Source organism: Bombyx mori, chromosome 21 (genome assembly GCF_030269925.1).
Source record: "Bombyx mori chromosome 21, ASM3026992v2".
NCBI lineage: Eukaryota > Metazoa > Arthropoda > Insecta > Lepidoptera > Bombycidae > Bombyx > Bombyx mori.
The window spans coordinates 7,745,741-7,764,656 of record NC_085127.1 but is presented as its reverse complement, the minus strand read 5'-3'; the positions used below and the strand labels follow the sequence as shown (position 1 = coordinate 7,764,656).

General features: G+C 34.0%; 1 protein-coding gene and 1 non-coding gene across 2 annotated transcripts in view; both read right to left on the bottom strand.

The window, feature by feature from the left end:
- Window positions 1-527: 527 nt before the first annotated feature.
- On the bottom strand, window positions 528-615 carry Mir2856-1 (microRNA mir-2856-1). Its single transcript, NR_107471.1, has one exon. It is a non-coding gene; the product is annotated as a microRNA mir-2856-1 (primary transcript).
- Window positions 616-2,790: 2,175 nt separating this feature from the next.
- LOC101741117 (small conductance calcium-activated potassium channel protein) overlaps window positions 2,791-18,916 on the bottom strand; it is a 273,215-nt gene continuing 257,089 nt past the window's right edge. The window contains exons 6-15 of the mRNA XM_062674710.1: window positions 18,634-18,807; window positions 17,171-17,313; window positions 16,737-16,841; window positions 14,742-14,877; window positions 13,195-13,305; window positions 12,182-12,309; window positions 11,547-11,616; window positions 10,844-10,945; window positions 10,025-10,167; window positions 2,791-8,813 (exon numbers count right to left, since the gene is read on the bottom strand). Of these exons, the coding sequence (XP_062530694.1) occupies window positions 8,648-8,813; window positions 10,025-10,167; window positions 10,844-10,945; window positions 11,547-11,616; window positions 12,182-12,309; window positions 13,195-13,305; window positions 14,742-14,877; window positions 16,737-16,841; window positions 17,171-17,313; window positions 18,634-18,807 (1,278 nt within the window). The 3' untranslated portion in view covers window positions 2,791-8,647. The remainder of the gene's footprint in view (window positions 8,814-10,024; window positions 10,168-10,843; window positions 10,946-11,546; window positions 11,617-12,181; window positions 12,310-13,194; window positions 13,306-14,741; window positions 14,878-16,736; window positions 16,842-17,170; window positions 17,314-18,633; window positions 18,808-18,916) is intronic.

The window sequence follows — 18,916 nt, the reverse complement described above, 5'->3', positions numbered from 1 at the left end:
ACCGAACACAGGAGAAAGAATTTAATGAAAGTGAGATTAAATAACAATATTATAAACTAAGACGGTATCACCAGTGGTTCACAAAATGACGAACGATGACTGGATTGCTTCCCCGCAACTGGGGTTGCTGGATCCGAGCCAGGTTGTGTATGCAGGTGTGTTTCTTTGTTCTACGGTAGTCAAGTACTTTCTGGATCGCCAAGCCAGAGCACCTCGCTTCCGGCAGCGTCCACGTAGAAAAGTACTGCGGGATCTCGAAGGTGATAAGTTCACACTCCGCACCCTAACTGATGTACATGGAATGTACCAGTTATTAGGACCTACACGACAAGACAAAGTGGTGTTAACTTCTATTTAGATAATAGTTGTGGACACAGTGTGGAGAATAAATTATGAAACACTTATCCTGGTTGAATAAAAATACACCAAGGAACTGATAAATTGACTATGGTAAATACGTAATAAAACTTGCACTGCAGCTCGAGAGATGTTGATTGAAAAAGGCTTCGGACAAAGTGACTTGTCCTTTTATATTAATTGTCTTACGGTTCTCGAATGTACCCCCTATACTGCTGTGACAATCTCACCCTCGAACCACAGACAAGATAGTACAGTCACGCCATACAGTGTCGGATAAGTGCACTAAGCAGCGTTTCATAATTATAATATATTTCCCCACACTGCGCCACGTATACGCTAGAGGGCGTTAATTTAAAAAAAAAAATTAATTTTAATTTTTCTAGCGTTACAAACTTTTCGTCACAGTTTAGACATCTTTTATCTCCAAGAACAAACACAATACACACAACATTTGTTCCATATCTATATATTATTTTCATTATATGGTTGCGCATGTTCGAATCTAAACAAATCTTGAAAAAGATTACATTATATAGTCTTATTCTTCTTTATTTTATTTTATTCTGTAGGCATACGAGGATACGGCCCACCTGATAGTGAGTGGTTACCGTTGCCCATGGAGTTCAACAATGCCAGGGGCAGAGCCAAGCCACTGCCTACCGTTAAGTATTCTCCTTAAGCCTCATTTGAAGAAGGACATGTTATAGCGCTCAGGGAACGTGGAGGGGAGCTCATTCTAAAGTCTCAGAGTACGTGGCAAAAAGGATCTCTGGAAACGCACTTTAGATGAACGCAGTGGCTTCAGCTAGTATGGATGTACTCTACTCCGGTGGCGGGCGGTGCGGTGGCAAAAACGAGATGATGGGATCATCTCAAAAAATTGCTCAGAGCATTTCCCATAGAATATACCGTCTATAACACAAAGAAAGCCAAAGAGACACTCTGATGGCCGATATATCGCGCATCCCTCGTGCTGTCATTCACATAGCAAGACATGCCATCAATAGACAGCATGTCATTGATATACAGGATGAAAAGCGAGGGGAGGGGGGACCGTTGTTACGAAGTCGTTGTGGCCTAAAGGACAAGACGTCCGGTTCATTCGTATGGAGCGATGCGACTGTGCCGGTGTTCGAATCCCGCAGGCAAGTACCGATTTTCCAATGAAATACGCACTGAACGAATGTTCACGATTTACCTCTACGGTGAAGGAATAGCATCGTGTGATAAAAATCAAACCCGCAAAATTATAATTTGTGTAATTACTGGTAATAGAACGTTTTGTATCGCTTGCACATATAGGTGGTACCACTACCCTGCTTATTTCTGCTGTGAAGCAGTAATGCGTTCCGGTGTGAAGGGTCGGGCAGACGCTGTACGGTAAAACCTGAGACCTTAGAACTCATATTGGTGGCGGCATTTACGTTGTAGATATCTATGGGTGCAGGTAACCAATTAACACCAGGTAAGCCATGAGCTGGTCACTCATCTAAGCAATAAAAAAAAATTAGAAAATTGCACTTGTAGTGTATATGATCTCTGATATAATAGGTATGTAATACAATCGAACCGAATATCAATAACAATTCAATTTAAAAGTAATTAAAATGGTTATTACTTTAATTAAAATGGTCACCCTTTTTGTGATTTTTTTGAAAATGATGTGGAAATGAAATTTAATAATTATTTAATTTCTTTAGGAGGTGGGCAGTGGCTTTGGTTGTGCTCTTGCTATTGCTGATAACTATGAGTAACGATGAGCACTCACTATCAAATCGGCAGTATCCTTAACTGCCTACAAAGGAAATAAAAAAAAGTTAAGTCAAATCATAAAATCAACTACAACCCGATAGGATGTCCCTAATTGTAGTGTATCGTATGATCTATGGTTTGCTCGACTCTCTTCTATTCTCTGGTTCTGTTCTGGTTTTCTATTCTCATACATAATATTATATGTTTTGATTGGCACTTACCTGGTAGAGCTTGCTTTTTAGTGTATATCACGTTTATTTACTTTTTTTTTTATTGCTTAGATGGATGGACGAGCTCACAGCCCACCTGGTGTTAAGTGGTTACTGGAGCTCATAAACATCTACAACGTAAATGCGCCACCCACCTTGAAATATAAGTTATAAGATCTCAGTATAGTTACAACGGCTGCCCTGCCCTTCAGACCGAAACGCATTACTGCTTCACGGCAGAAATAGGCAGGGCGGTGGTACCTACCCGCGTGGACTCACAAGAGATCCTACCACCAGTAATAAAACTAGGTACTAGGTCCTAATTTACGTATTACATCTGACTCCCTGGAATTACTGGTTTAAGAGCAGGCCGGTCGAAAACCAAAATGTCTTCCATGGCAAAAAAAGCGTGTTTGCAAACATTTAAGGAATGGGTAGGGACAAATCAAAATGAAATGAAAATCGACGATAAAAAATACTACAGTTCATATAATCGAAGTTAAACTTTCATTTCACCAACAATGATCACAAAAGTTGCCTTTTTATCATTTTTTACGCACCGCATAGTACATACACCATTCGCATACAAACTAAATAAAATCTGAAATCAAATACGACCGAAATATTTTAAAAATAATTTTTATAGTGGAACAGTATAATTTTTTTTATTTATTTACTTTTTACTTATTTACATTAAAATTCGCAAATACAACTGTTATATACATTATTAATTTACACGTAATGTCTTAATGATTTCCTCATGATATTTACAAATTTTAAACTAGATTATCAATCTTATTCAAAGTTCTTTGGTCAATTCTTAGTTTTTAATGAATATTTTATAATTCATGAAGCTATTTATCGGAAGCTACTCGCAAAATGATGACCATAAAAAATTATTACGCTACAGTTAATACTAATTTTAGACACTTTGAGTGAGCACCGCTTGATAAACAATAAAAGCTAGCATAATAAACTTTTATATTTTCCTTTAGTTTTCTTTTTTATTAATAACAGACATTCGACTTTCATATCATAAGAGTGCGTGGTCCTCAGATAACAGCAACGTTTAGTTATTTGCCTAGCGACTAAACAAATAATTAAAAATAAATAATTGATTTTCAGATGTTTTTCTAACACAATATATATTTTTTTATTGCTTATATGGGTGGACGAGCTCACAGCCCACCTGATGTTAAGTGGTTACTGGAGCCCATGGACATCTACAACGTAAATGAGCCACCCACCTTGAGATATAAGTTCTAAGATCTCAGTATAGTTACAACGGCTGCCCCACCCTTCAAACCGAAACGCATTACTGCTTCACGGCAGAAATAGGCAAGGTGGTGGTACCTACCCGCGCGGACTCACAACAGGTCCTACCACCAGTTGATAATGGATAACTTAACAGAATTTCGAATAGTTATGTTCTATGAAATCATAATATAACAAAACAGTTTTATTTATAGCCCAATGAACACTTTTGTTAATTAGGAAAATATGTTTTGAATTATTTTATAAATTACATAATAAGGTTTTCTGTTTCAAACGCCGAACTTTTAAAATTTTCTCATTAATTTCACTGTTACTTTTAGCGCAGCTCCGTAGATTATATTTTATAATAAGTATTAAGCTAAACTCATCATATTTTGCGAGTATACCTCATTCTAATTAATAACGAAATTATTAATAATTATTAAAACTGGTAACATTAATGACTAGATACATTTCAAAATGGGTTTCAAATGAATACTGTGGTGTTCAAATAGAAAATGAAAAGTCTAGCGCCTTCTAGGTATATTATTTTCTGATAAAGTACTTAAGAAATGCTCAACCAATTTGATTATGTTAATGATTTAAAACTATGACATCATGATGCTAAAATGGACAAAAATAATTATAGTCTGCTGTAAAATAATGTTTTGTAAAAAAGCACTATTTAATGCTAGACGAACTTCTAATAATTTCGATAGTAGAAGTGATATTTTTAAATGCAAAACCTTCGATCCTAAAGGTGCTAAAATTCTAAATAGACATTTAAGTATTTTTAGTTAGTGATATATTTTTAAAGAAACGTAATTATATTATTTTGAATATACTGTTACAGGAGATTGTTTTAAGGTTTCATCACAACTATTTCCGCCACGAAGTGGTCATGATACGGTTTGATGACTAGAACCGTCGCTATGACCAATTATTATTTTTATTGCTCTTGTAGGCAGACGAGCATACGGCCTACCTGATGGTGAGTGGTTAACATCGCCCATGGACTTCAGCAATGCCAGAGCCAAGCCGCTGCCTACCGTTAAACTTCATCCTCGTGCCTAATGTAACATGCACTGAACTTCAATAGTGAAAATAAATTTTCGATTAAAACTCTTAAAATGAGCGCTTTAAAATACACAGATTTAAATACTAATATTACGGAAAAACGGATCTAAGAGACTTATATTTTTAGAGTAATAGAATATGCAAGAAATATTTTTACTTATACGGTAGTACCACTAACATAAGCTAATTGGTGTTTTGTATAATGTTACTAATTATTAGTTACAGCTTACAGCTATCTATTTTTAAATCTTCACTAAGCTTAACTAAACTAAAGCTGAATAAAAAATTGCGAATTTAAATTAATTCACTGAATTTAAAAAAAAACGAAATAATTTCTCAGATTTCGCCCGTTTGCCGATGATGGGTAGTGCTTTTAAATAAAGTATGAAAAGAAGGAATCTTTGGCTTAATTTAATTACGAATGTAAATAAATTAATAATTATTATTGTTGGTTACAGTATAATTTGATAGATTTGATGTACTTTTATCGCTGGATATATTTATCTATCTAATCTTATTATCGCTTCAAATCTGCATTCCATACTCACGTATAAGTCAGTTACGAGGGAATTTGCGTTAAAAATGTGGCCTAAGCGATGCTAGTTCTATTTAAGAGGTCAAAAGCTAGGTTTACTTTGAGAGCTTTTAGAGAGCTTACAAATTCATATAAGAGTACAATGCTCGTTTTACATAAATAGTAAGACATGTTCTTACTATTGGGTTTTAATATTTTGAAACAGTATAATACTGATCAAGTCGAAACAATGGAAAGTAAAAAATTATAACATTTAATTTTGAAATACAAATGACTTAACACGGATATCGAACTGAGTTCTTGCAAGAAGTATTCGACGGCTTTATATTGAATGTTGAATGTAATAAGGTTGAAATGTCCTGTTCGTAATTAGATAATAATATATTATTCATCATATCCAGCCCCATACATAATTGTATATAGGGTTTTTCAATAGGAACGCTCAACTTTGATAGCTCATAGCGGCCATTTTGGTAAAGCGATGACACAATATATATCATAACATTTCAGCATGGAACGCTACACGCTTGTCCGGCGGTATCATCGAAGTATATCTTCGAAGATGCGTCAGCAGCCGCGTTCAATATCAAAGGCGTCCGATATCGGATAATGATAAAAAAAAATTGTTACTTAGGATAGATGGTATGTATCTCACAAACATGTAGCTCCGACAGGACGGCGCCACTTGCCATACAGCACGGTAAACATTAAATTTATTGGAAGAGAAATTCGATGGCTTCGTCATCTGGCGTGGTGGGGACATCATCAAATGTGACTTAATACTGCTCGACTACTTTCTGTGAGGCTACGTGAAATCTCAACCATAGCTCGCGTTCTTCGTGAAAATGTGTTCGTGAAAATTTTAAGTCGTCGTGGCCTAAAGGATAAAACGTCCGGTGCATTCGTATGCAGCGATGCACCGGTGTTCGAATCCCGCAGGCTGGTACCAATTTTTCTAATGAAATAGGTACTCAACAAATATTCACGATTTACTTCCACGGTGAAGGAATAACATCGTGTAATAAAAATCAAACCCGCAAAATTATAATTTGCGTTATCACTGGTAGTAGGACCTCTTGGGAGTTCGCACGGGTAGGTACCACCATCCTGCCTGTTTCCGCCGTGAAGCAGTAATACGTTTCGGTTCGAAGGGTGGGGTAACCGTTGTAACTATACTGAAACCTTAGAACTTATATCTCGAGGTGGGTGGCACATTTACGTTGTAGATGTCTATGGGATCCAGTAACCAATTAACATCAGGTGGGCTGTGAGCTCGTCTATCCATCAAAGCAAATAAAAAATAAAAAATAAGCCCCATTTAAGCGAAAATGTCATACAAAATTGGTCCACCAGGATACACCACCTACAGCGTAGTCGCGGCGGCCATTTGGCCTTTAAATTCTATACACAATGTCATCGAATATCTTTTAAAATAAAATAAAAATTTTGGCAATATCACTTGAACAGGTTTTTTTTAAAAGTTTGAGCGCTCTTAATGAAAAACCCTTTATTTACTACATGTGATATTTTTGAACGGTCAGGTAATTATATCAGGAAGAGTGTTGTGATACGTCTATATTATTATTATGACGGTGGGTATTAGGTAAGTTTCTGAATAATAAGTGTAATTCACTACTTATCGAAACCATCTAATTAGATACTGAGCTCCTATTTTTTCTTTCATTTATTTTGCAAGATTATTGTTTTTATCTGTATGGAAACTTTACTGGTATTCGCATTGTCTTTCTATATATATTTCTAATGTTATTAGGTGACTGTTAGTTTCCCTAAATTAATAAAATAATACTGGTTATGTAGATAGTCCTGACAGCCTGAAACGATCAATTAATAATGTAATTATAAATTTATATTAACTCATTTTCATGTCACCGTATTTATTATTAATAATTCACGTGACTTTGAATGTAAAGCGACTTATTTTGACGAAGCCAAACACATAAAAAAAAAAAAAAATAAGAAACAATTTGTTCCCATTACAATTACAATCGTACAGCTAATTTAGATAATATTCATTTAATATAACATTTTCAAATTTTTTTACTATAATATATCTATTTACATATTCATAAGTTATTTTTAAGGTAGTAAAACTGAATTTCAGAAATTTCGTAGTGTTTTAGGCACTATTTAGACAGCCATCAATCTTAATGTCTTATACGAAGCTTCACTTAATACTATACTTAGAAAAAAATCTTTTACAATCTACGTGTCAATAGGCAGGTAGTAACAATTCAATTTAATCTAAATTCTAAATAAACTTTGTATACATGGTTCGTAATATAGCCTGTAAAAATGTGGAACCTAAAATCACTTTGAATCATTTCAATAATAATTCAATGTCTTAGATCAAAGTACATACTATCTTATTTCGATGGAGTACAGTTTATTTTCATATACTAAAACTGGGAACTGATACACATACACATATTCCACTTAAATGTAAACACATGTACGTACTTAGACAAGGAACCAATATATAATATATTAGTGAACACTATTATTTAAAAGTGTATATCTATGTATAATGCAGTCTGAATATTTATTACTATACAGCTATATAAATGCGAAACTATGTGAGTACTATTTTTATTTCTTATCTCAAATCCTCGAAAATTTTTCCCGCGAATAGATTTTTTTTAATATGTAGAATTTACGCATAAGGCTTTGCAGTGCAATAAATCGTTTTTTCATTTCACAAAACTTGTATAAACACACCAGACTACAAAACCGTGTTATATGGTTCCCCGAACAATAGTAAAAGTAAAGAACGTATTATATAACAGCTATGTACCTAAACTAATTTTGATAATGTACTCAAAATACTCTCTAACGTATTAGCTAAAGCGTTTATTAATAAAGCATCTTGTATAATCACAACAGCGGGTCCATTCCACTTTTATTCCATTATCTAAATAATATCACTAAAGAACAGTCTGGCACTTCCGAAACTTTGGGGAACGGCGAAGAAAACTACGGCTGGCCTTGTCTCGCACCGCGACGTGGTCCGTTAGATTACCGGAAAAATCATAGTACCTTAAGTATAAAAGCATTTGCCCGTAAATTAATTGTTATTAACAGAACTGGTTGAGTTTAAAGACTTCGTGAAGTACTTATAGACTAGATGTTCTCTTTGCAGTTAATAAACCCTGTTGTTTTTTTTGGGCTTTGCATACTTGCAAATATATCATAATTGAAAGTTCACACTCTATAAAACTCAACACTTTTTTTTTTTAAATATATTGATCCCATTATAGTTTTCATAAAATCAATATTTGTTGTCCGCGAAATCAGCACTAATCTTACTTATTTCCTGATAAATAAAGTAAAATGATTCTCCCGATAACCTTAATGGGGCGTAGTCATGATAAAGGGGGGGTCAGAGGACGGGCGCCGAGTTTCGTCGAGTTCAGCACAGTAGTTCGGAGTTGGAAGGCGGTACTCAGCTGGGCAAGGGCGGCCGCGTCACTTGAGGAGCAGGGCTTGAAGGCTGCAGCTGGACTGGTGTTGGAGAGTGAGCTGTCGTGCTCTCTGGAGCCGAGTGGGTTCGTGCTGACGGTTGCAGCACCGGACTCGGGGGCCACGGATGTGACGCTGACGGCATTGCTCTGTAAAGTCGATTTCAGATTATAATAGACAACTAGCTGACCCGGCAGACTTCGTAGTGCTTCAATCGATAAATAAAAGACCTAAGCTTTTGTGTAAAATAAACTTAAAACAAACAAAAGGAATCCGTCCGACGGGGGACACATTAAAGGAAAAACAAAATTGTTATTTTTATTTAATTCTGAGCACCTTCATATTTATTTACCTTTTAAAACTTCTCTGGACTTCCACAAATAATTCAAGACCAAAATTAGCCAAATCGGTTCAGCTGTTCTCGAGTTTTAGCGAGACTAACGAACAGCAATTAATTTTTATATATGTAGAATATCTAGATGATGCATAATTTATGTCAAAGCGAAAGTGAGTGTATACAGGCATTATTTGTGAAGATCACGTTTTTTTTTTGCTATTATCCCTATTTCACATGGTCAATATTAAAATATCAGTTTCCCTATGTTGCTTCCAGCTTTGGATATTTTTCTCGACCGCGTTTCTTGATCATGTCAAGTTTTGTTTTTCAAACGAGGTTTTTATGATTCGTTAACGGTAAGCAGCAGCTTGACTGATGTCTATGAGCAACGATAAAACCGTAACAAAGCATCATCGAGCAGGCCTACTGGATGTCTGTCTTCGAACAAAATATAAATGAGATATGCAACTCTTATTAAGGTAATTGATGCAGCGTTAATAACTGAGAACCAAACTAGTCACTAATTTAATATTCACAGAGCTATGGATTAGAGTTGTAAGAATATTAACAACAAGCGGCCCGCTCCGGCTCCGCTCGGGTCTTTAACAAAAATGTTTGACGTTATTTTTTCTTATTTTTTAAAATAAAAGAAAACTTATTGCTATTAACTAACTAAACTTATTACTATAGTTAGAAATATGTTGTTGCGACACTTTTTGTATATAATAATGTGTTCTACAAAGTCGTAGTAAATTATTTTATTCTATCATCAATAGTTTTCACAGGGCACACGATGTAAAGAATATTTTAGGTCATTTTTTTACACCTTGGGTTACATTATTGGAGTTTTAGTAAGGATCCCTAATTTTTTACAAAAAAGATTATAGCCTATGTCACTCGAGAATAGTGTACTTTTCAAACAGTGAAAGAATTTTTCAAATCGATTCAGTAGTTTCGGAGCCTATTCAATACAAACAAACAAACAAATCTTTCCTCTTTATAATATTAGTAGAGAAAACTAACCTTGCATAAGGCGTAATAGTAGACGATGGCGGCGTAGGCACAGCGGCGGTGTCTGGATGAAGAAAATTCCTTCTTTGTTCAGCTCTCTCCCAGCATTGTTGTAAACACCTTGCCATAACATCTGGTAAACTATTTACTTGTTCCTGATAAATAAAATTTTAGACTGAAATATTACTGTTTTTTTTTTAATTTTATAAGTAGTTACCAGTAAAGGGAAAGGGCTTAGAAGTCGAATCCTGAAGCGGTGGTCTGACCAAGTAACGCAACAACTAGAAATGCCAGTCGACGAAACTCTTCACCAAGCACTAGATATGGATAGATGGTGAGAAACAGAGAGAAGACTATAGAGGAATCACGATCCTCAACAATGACAGAACGAATGAGAAGAAGAAGAAGGAAGGGTATTAAACTCCAGACTAATTAGCGACAAAAATTAACTGGAGTCACAGGTCTCAACGGGGCAGGCAAGCGGCCTAAGATTTAATTGTATTATGTTGTGGTAGTCATCCTTATCACCAGAACGGATGATTGTTTCGCGGCGAAAGAGTTAGATAAGTGTTGTCTGCCCGTGGGTGATCAATTGATCATAGTATTGTGAAAATGTTAAATATTTAAAATTTGTCGATTTATTACACACGAAATTGTTCTTTACTTGTTGAACGAGTTCGTGAACAAATGTATGATTTATCCTAATCGCCTCGCTCAATACGAGTGCATGGAGCGTTTATACTATATTTATATTATATACTACATTAAAATGTTACTAGAAAAGCTGTTATATTAACAAAAAGGCGGTATAAAAATAAAAACGGTATAAACCTGTAACGTTGTTAGTTTTTCTTCTAAACTAGTCAGCCTCTCTTCTATAGTGTCCTGTCTCGTGCTCATATCTGAGACAATCTCATAGACCGTGTTCTGTGTCTGTAACAAAAAGGGGTCCTAATTTCAATGGTTTTGTAGTTCAAACTCCATCGTAGTGTCAAATCATCAGTTTTGTTCAGTCTGTTTTTGTTTGTGTTTAAATTACTATTTTACATTGTTCTTTTTTATTTTGGTATGTATATGTATGTGTGTGTTTGTGTGTGTGATGTCTACTGATTCAAAATTTGGCTAGTCCTCTGTTTTCAAACTACATCTAATCCATGCAGGATCTAAAGAAACAGTCGTCCAATTTGGCGCCACTACAACCTCGATATTTAAATGAACGACATGAAAGTAGATTAGAAACATAATTTTAATTAAAATTGATATTTTTATGTAAAGAATCTTTAAGTACGTTGCGAAACTCATGCTTTAAGCATATGCGGTGGTTCGAAAAATTTTCTTAGCGCATGCTAGCATCGATCTCAATTTTCATTAAATAACTCTAATGAATATAGAAAAATTTAATTTCAACGCGGGTTTTTGCTGGAATTGGTTTATTTGAATTTTTAAAAGGCTCCACGTGCTCTCTACCTTTAAATGGATGTGTATAATGAGTAGCATTAGCATAAAATTCACTAATTTAAAGAAATCAACATACCTTTGCCATGTCAGTTATTGTGTTGGCATTGTCCATTAGTTTTCGTTGATCCATCTTCACTTTTCGTAATCTGAAAACCAGAAGTTTATTTGTAGCATTGTATTTTGAAATATGAAAACTTATAATCGTACTATCAATGATGTTTAATTTGGAGTAGATACTAATTAGTGAGGGCTTAACTCAGATTCCTTATTTGAAATCTAGTTTAAGTTTTTTTTAAATTAATGGCCGGTTTCTAATAAGATCCGGTAAGAGTAATTATCATTTGAGCAACAAAGCTTAGACGCTTTTAAATGTAAAAAAAAAAAACAAATAAAACAGAAGAAACTAAATTGTAAAGACAGTCAGATAAGAAGACAAAGTATGCGCTCACTTTTATTGGCGTTATATAAACAACCATATATCTAGAGATAGATATAAGATTCATAGATAGAATACAATTACCTTTTTTTTAAATAGTGGTGTAGGACATGCTTATTGTTAATTTCTGTTCAAACGCCAATCAGTTTAAGAATATTCCAAAAAAAATGCTACATCAATCTTATGTAATCGCATTGATTACATAAGATTGATGTAGCATTTTTTTCGTCGTAACAAAAATTAACAATGCTTTTAATATTTTTAACGTTACTTACGCATAAATAGCTAGCAAAAACTTCCTCTGATGCGTCCTCACTCTTCCTGGATGAACTCTTTTTACTAGTCGCGTGTGTTTGTATATTAACCACGTTTCTCGAAGCACGTTAGCCGCTGCGTTTTTCAGCTTGAAACAAAAATTGATTCCCTTCTATAAAGGCTAAGCGGGTTTCTATAATAATATATTCTTTTGTAGCATTAATAGTATGATAATTAGCGTAACTAATTGCTTCTTGAAGTTTATTTATTATTTTATTCATAGTGTTTACTAATGGATACATTGGGATGGTGACATGTGATGAGACGAAATGAAAATGAGGTTGGTAAGAAAATGTTTACTATGAATGTGGAAGAATATAGAGGAAGAGCTAGACCTAAGAAGAAATTGATGGATAGCGTGAAAGACGGTATGGGTAAGAGGGGAGTGAGCGAAGAAATGGTAGGTATATGATAGAGGAGTATGGAAGGAGAAAACATGTTGCGCCGACCCCAGCTAACTGGGAGAAGGGCAGGATAATGATGATGATGATGTTTACTAATGTACGTGAAATTTTGCTGATAGTTAATAGAATTTGGAATGAAATGAACACTAAATTATGTTAGGGAATACGTCGGTGTAAAATTTTAGCTTAGATAAAATAAATGTAGGTATTGAAAAGACAATTAAACAAGAAAAACTTCTATTGATAAATATAATAATAGATAGGATATGAATGAACAATCTGAATTATAGTGGTAATTTTATTGACAATAAACTTCCACTTGTAAGTATAACAAGAAAATATTTTATTTACAAGATTAATGACTCAATTCTTCTCGGAACGGCACAAGGGAATATCATTCAATAGCAAAACTGTTAAGAATGTTTTAAATATGTACGAAATTTTATTAAGTTGGGTTCCTAAAGGAGCTGTACACTCAAAACATTGAATTCATTAGCGCATTCGGTCTGGTTGCTAACATCTTACCTTAACAATATCCACTGACTGTCCGAAGCCGACAGTCACCTTACCTTTTTAGTGAGCTGTGTCTCCATCATGAAGTTATGAACGTGCTTCTCCGCTCTAGTTAACTCTAATTTCCTTGAAGCAACCGTCACTAATAATGCAGTACATCCCGCCCCCTGTTAATTAGATTAACAATAACATGTGATGAACTTATATCACAACAATACTTACTCTTTTAGTAAGTTGTGTGTCCATCATGAAGTTATGAACGTGCTTCTCGGCTCTAGTTAATTCTAATTTTCTTGAAACAACCGCGACTAATAACGCTGTGCATCCAGCTCCCTGTTAAGTGAATTTCTTAATGTAAAATGCAAGCGAACGTGTTTAAGCAGTCAAGAAACGTCATTCCAATTAGGCGATTTCGAAGGCTAAAATGAAAAACTAGATTCCTTTAGCTATGTGCTATCGTTTTAGTATTCATGATCAAGAGTAACTGACATATAGGAATGTTCTAGCAAATAATCGGACACGTTAGTAATAATGTGTCAGTCAATCTTGAATTTTATTTAAAGTTTTTTCTTATAGATTTTAGAACAGCGGAGAATATTAAAATATTTTTTTATTTAATAATCGTATTTATTACTCTTGTGCTAAATAAAATGTATGAGCTTCAGGTAATGAAAGCAGGTAAATTTTAGCATTCTAATTTAAAAACAAATATGTACTGTGATGCGTTCCTACTTTCACCACCATTATTAAAATTTAGGCATATTAATCAACCAACACAACAGTGTTTTGTTCAATCAGTGCATTTCCATCTAGTGAGTGCACAAGAAATTATTACACTTAGGTATTTATTCAATTTTATTTTTGTATTTAAAAAAAATATATATTTTGAATTTCAGTCTTTAAATTAAGTGCATACAAGTTATGTTTCATAATTTTTACACAGTATTAGGAAAAGTGAGCCATTTTAAACAAACGTATTGTGCAGTTCAGTGAAATATTAAAGTGAAGAGAGAATCTAGAGATAGTAAGGAGAGATGAAGCATTCCATTCTACAATATATAAAGTCTAATTAATAGCTGGCTTTAACAGGGAAATGGACGTTAATTTAATTAAAATAGAACCGTACTTGTATCAGTGATTTAGATATTCCGAACATTGTGTTGGCCTGTAAGAACTACTACGAAAATTTATAGACGACACGAATATTCAACCTATTTACGGTGTAGATAACATTGAACGTGATTTTCACAAATCGAGTGTTTATATAAGTACAATAACGCATTCACCACTTAAAAAAATACACTGTGTTTACATATTCTGTGAACATTAACATATAACATTGAAAACACCGAGACATAGTGAGACTTGACGATATAAATGTGAAGCAACTCAGTGTTTATGTGTGTATATAGTTTGTATATGACGAAGTGTTGACTGACCGCTATGAAGATACTTAATTCCAACAATTAAAACATCAATATGTGATGATTAAGGAACAATACAAACGATTATATTATATTCTTTAATTTAAAAACAATTTGTGTGAAACCTTAAATAGTCAGTCAGCACGATCAGTCGTATATTTTGTTTGTAAGGAACTTACCATAATACCGGTGCTAACAGCAATACCTCTGCCACAATATGTGTTTGGCACTATGTCACCAAAACCAACGGAGAGAAACGTTATAGCTATTAGCCACATCGCATTCAGTAGATTAGCGTGTTCCTCGTCGTGAAACCTGAATTGTTAATAAATTTCAACTGTTTACACTCATCGGCCTAATCTTTGTCGTCGACAACGATTGAGTTGATAGTCGGTATCGAGTGTAATATAACCTATATACCCTTTACACGCAAGCGTTTGATAAATTATAAAGACAAAGAAACCAAAAGAGAGGAAATAAAGAAACACCCATGTTGAAGAGTTTGACTTTGATTTAGTTTTACTGTGAAATTGCTTCAAATATCAGTGAATTCATTCTGGACACATAAAATGGCTCACCTTTACCAGCACAATGAAATTCCCTAGACAAGGCAAGTTTAGTAAGCACCATAATTAACAATAACCCTTGCGATGCCTAGATAAAACGTATGGTATTAGAGATCGCATGAAGAATGTTATTGATATCAAGCGAACCGAAAATCCTACTTTATTTATTGATACATACCACCATACCGCAGGTGAGGGTAATGCCACGGCCGCAGTACGTGTTGGGAACTATATCACCGTAGCCGACACAGAGGAACGTAATAGCTGTCAGCCACATTGAGTTTAGCAAATTGGCATGGTCTTCATCATGGAACCTGTGAGCCAAAATGCCCAACAAGAACCAGAAATAACCATTTGTTTAAAAACGTATACTTGATTAAGCTTGGCACAGTCAAGAATAATAATAAATAACTTCAAAGTAATGTAATTCCATTTCAAAGTATCAGAGCTAATTTTTTTGCCATGATAAAGTTAAACAAAATTCCTAAGCACAACAGACATTAAGTTCGAACTAATCTGCCATGCCTATAACTTGGAAATCAAACTTACTACACAGATAATACGTACTAATACCGTATAATAAACATATTGTAATACAACGTGCAGTCTAAACATCAATATTCACTGTTTACCAAATAGCCATGCGTGAACTGATTCTCAGTTTAACAAAGGTACAGATAATCATGACAACAAAGAGAAACACTTGGAAGAAATATTGGAGAGAAGAGAAGAAAGTGACACACAAGAGTGAGAAAATTTCATAAGCTTTTTAATAATAATTGCTTAAAATAAGTGGAAGATTTAATTTGTTTTTATGCATGGTTAAATGGAGTGAGATGACTTTGTGCAACAATGATCTCAAGTTTTTAAGCTTTTCTAAATGTTGGTTCTTAGAGCCATTTTTATGCGTGTTTAATAATTTAATAAAGACAACCGTTATTGATCCACTAATTGTCCTTACTAATAGAAGTGTTTTAAATAACTTTACAAACTATTTTATTTGTGCCATAAAAAATAATTGTTATGTGCCGGCACCATATAAAGCAATGTACCATATAATGTGCAAGTAATAATAATAACTGTTTTAATAACACAACAAGCGTCCTCTTACATTGAATCGTAATTTATTTACTAAATCTAACGTGATTACTAACAGTATTTGATATTATAGAACGTGTATATCTCTGCCAGAATCTACAGAATTTGCGAAAGTAGTCAAAGTCAAACTCTTGTACATTTTTATTGTGATGAAAATGAACCTAGCGTCGCTACATTAATTCCGGATACAAATAACGTTGACATTAAAATAAAACACAGTGGGTTGAAAAAGCCAAAATAAACAATATGTACAACGCCACAGTACAAAAGCAATAGCATGCCCATTGAGGCAATACACGGTGAAATCTTTAAAACAGTGGATACCAAACTAAAGACATGGAAGCCAAATAATTTTCACCATATACAACATAGGAATCGAATGAGTCGACAAGGTACAAATACGAATCAATACAATGAACAAATTTGTTACATGGATGGACCTTCCCGTCCAATATTAAGAACTATGCAAATATTTATTACCTACATCAAAATAACAAGAATACAACTAACCTTTCGCATTGTCGTAATGTCCAGCTTGCGATTATCCAAAGTGACACCATAAATACTAATAATACAGTACCAGGGCAAATTGTCATTAATGTCTTCAAGACGAATCTGCGGAAATTATGAATAAAAAAAATCATGAATTTTGTGATATTCAACAAGTAAATCATACACCTAAATGAATGTTAATAAATAAACTTCAGTATTTTGAACAAACTTTTCTTCAGAAATAAAAACGATTTTATTAGTACTAATGTTTTTCTTGCATTAATCAGCAAAATACCTTAGAATAATGACTATCAAACCCATCTTAAATTATAGTAAGTTTGTTGTTTCTTATGAACTTTGATAGCTGTGACAGCGACGCTTTTAATTCTTGCATAATTTAGTCGTTACCCAAAATGCCAATAAAACATGAAACCAAAACATTAAAATCTCACCTAGTATTAAAATTAATTCTGTTTAAAGCTCCTATACTTCTGGATGAAGCGTCCGTGAACAATTTACTGTGAAGTAACATGACCCTGCATATAAGATACAGCCTAAAGAACATCGGCAGTGACAACGTGACGTCATAAGGAACCTGAAAAAAATCAAAATTTCAATTTTATCCTTGAAACAAGTAAGGTACCGCCACCAAAAAAAGTATGTATAAAATAAGACATAATTTCAAGTGATGTCAGCTTTAGCTACAGTTTACAGTACAGGTTTCAAAAACAAACACTGTGCTAGTGAGATTTAACTTAATATAACTTTTTGCCCCAAAAGGAGTATATTTATAATCGATACTATAACAGTCTAATCCAGAGTATTCGTTTTGGATCATGCAGATTTTGAATGATTCTTTTAATTTTTGAACATACATTATTTGTTAAGCACGCATTAAAAACCTTCTCACTATCAAGTCAAACATCATAATTAACATATATAAAACATTTTAATGAACACACACTGTCAAACACAAGTGGGAACATGCTTTAGACAAGGACTCTAACATCACTTAAAACTTTGAATACAGACCTGAATTTGCTTATACATCGTGCCCTAAGAAGAAAACTTACATTAGTTAAAATAAAACACCAATCATGCCATAATTGGATCTCTTATTAATTTATATTGTAGTATCACTTATACACGACCAGGCAAAAACTATGTATTTTACAAGCGGCAAAGAGCATATTAACTTTTTGAAGCCATTGCATTTTTCAATATTTAAAAGTGATTATGAATTTATAAGTAATACATTGTTACTTATTCGAAAATGCTCGTAATCTGAGTAAGTCGATTTAAAAGTACACTGAAGCTTGATATAGAATTGTAGAAATATTCTTCAGAGTTTTTTGAAAACTAAATCCGTGTGCGAAATGAGAGCGGAAAAAGAGTTCAGACTTCACCTAATTCAGCTTCAATTCATTCCACTGAGAGTTTCGTGAAATTCATTCAGTAATAAACATGATTACGTGCTGTAGCACAATTTTTAGCTTAGCTTATAACCTGTATATGTCTATCTATACGTCTTATTGGTATCTTTCAACGTCATTCCAACTTCAAGATCCCCGCCTAATTTTGGAATTCGAACGTCTCAAAGATCGATAACAATACGATAAAATGGCTAAGTTAATTTCTAGTTTGGCTCGTTATTAAAGTGTTTTTAAATAATATTTATTTATTTATTTACTACAAGGAGAACTAACAGCCAACTAACATAGTATAATAATATAACAAATAATAGAAAGAAAAAGCCAATTAAAGGTTCCCACCAATACAATGTACTTATACTTTACTTATCTTAATTTTTTCATGAACTGTTACAAAAATGCTCTGTCGAACTGATATGGGTCAGTAACAAACTAAAAACAAGTAGTAACATAACGTGATGAAACAGTATGGTAATGCCACTTACAACTTCAACGCCTATCACTCCACCCTTGTTGGCCAACTTTGTCGTCCACGTAAAAGTATATTGTCCAGGGATGGGGTGAACGGCGCATATCGCCAGTTCGAGGCCGATTTGCGCTATCCTTTGCCACGTCATTGCTATCCGCCAGTCGTCGGCGCAGTTGTCTATCATAAATAACTGAAATAAAAGACGATTACAAGACTAAGAAAGCTGGAGCATTGTGATTGATTTAAAAAATAACAGAATAAAAGCAAAATAAAAGCTTGTCGACGAAAAAAGAATCATA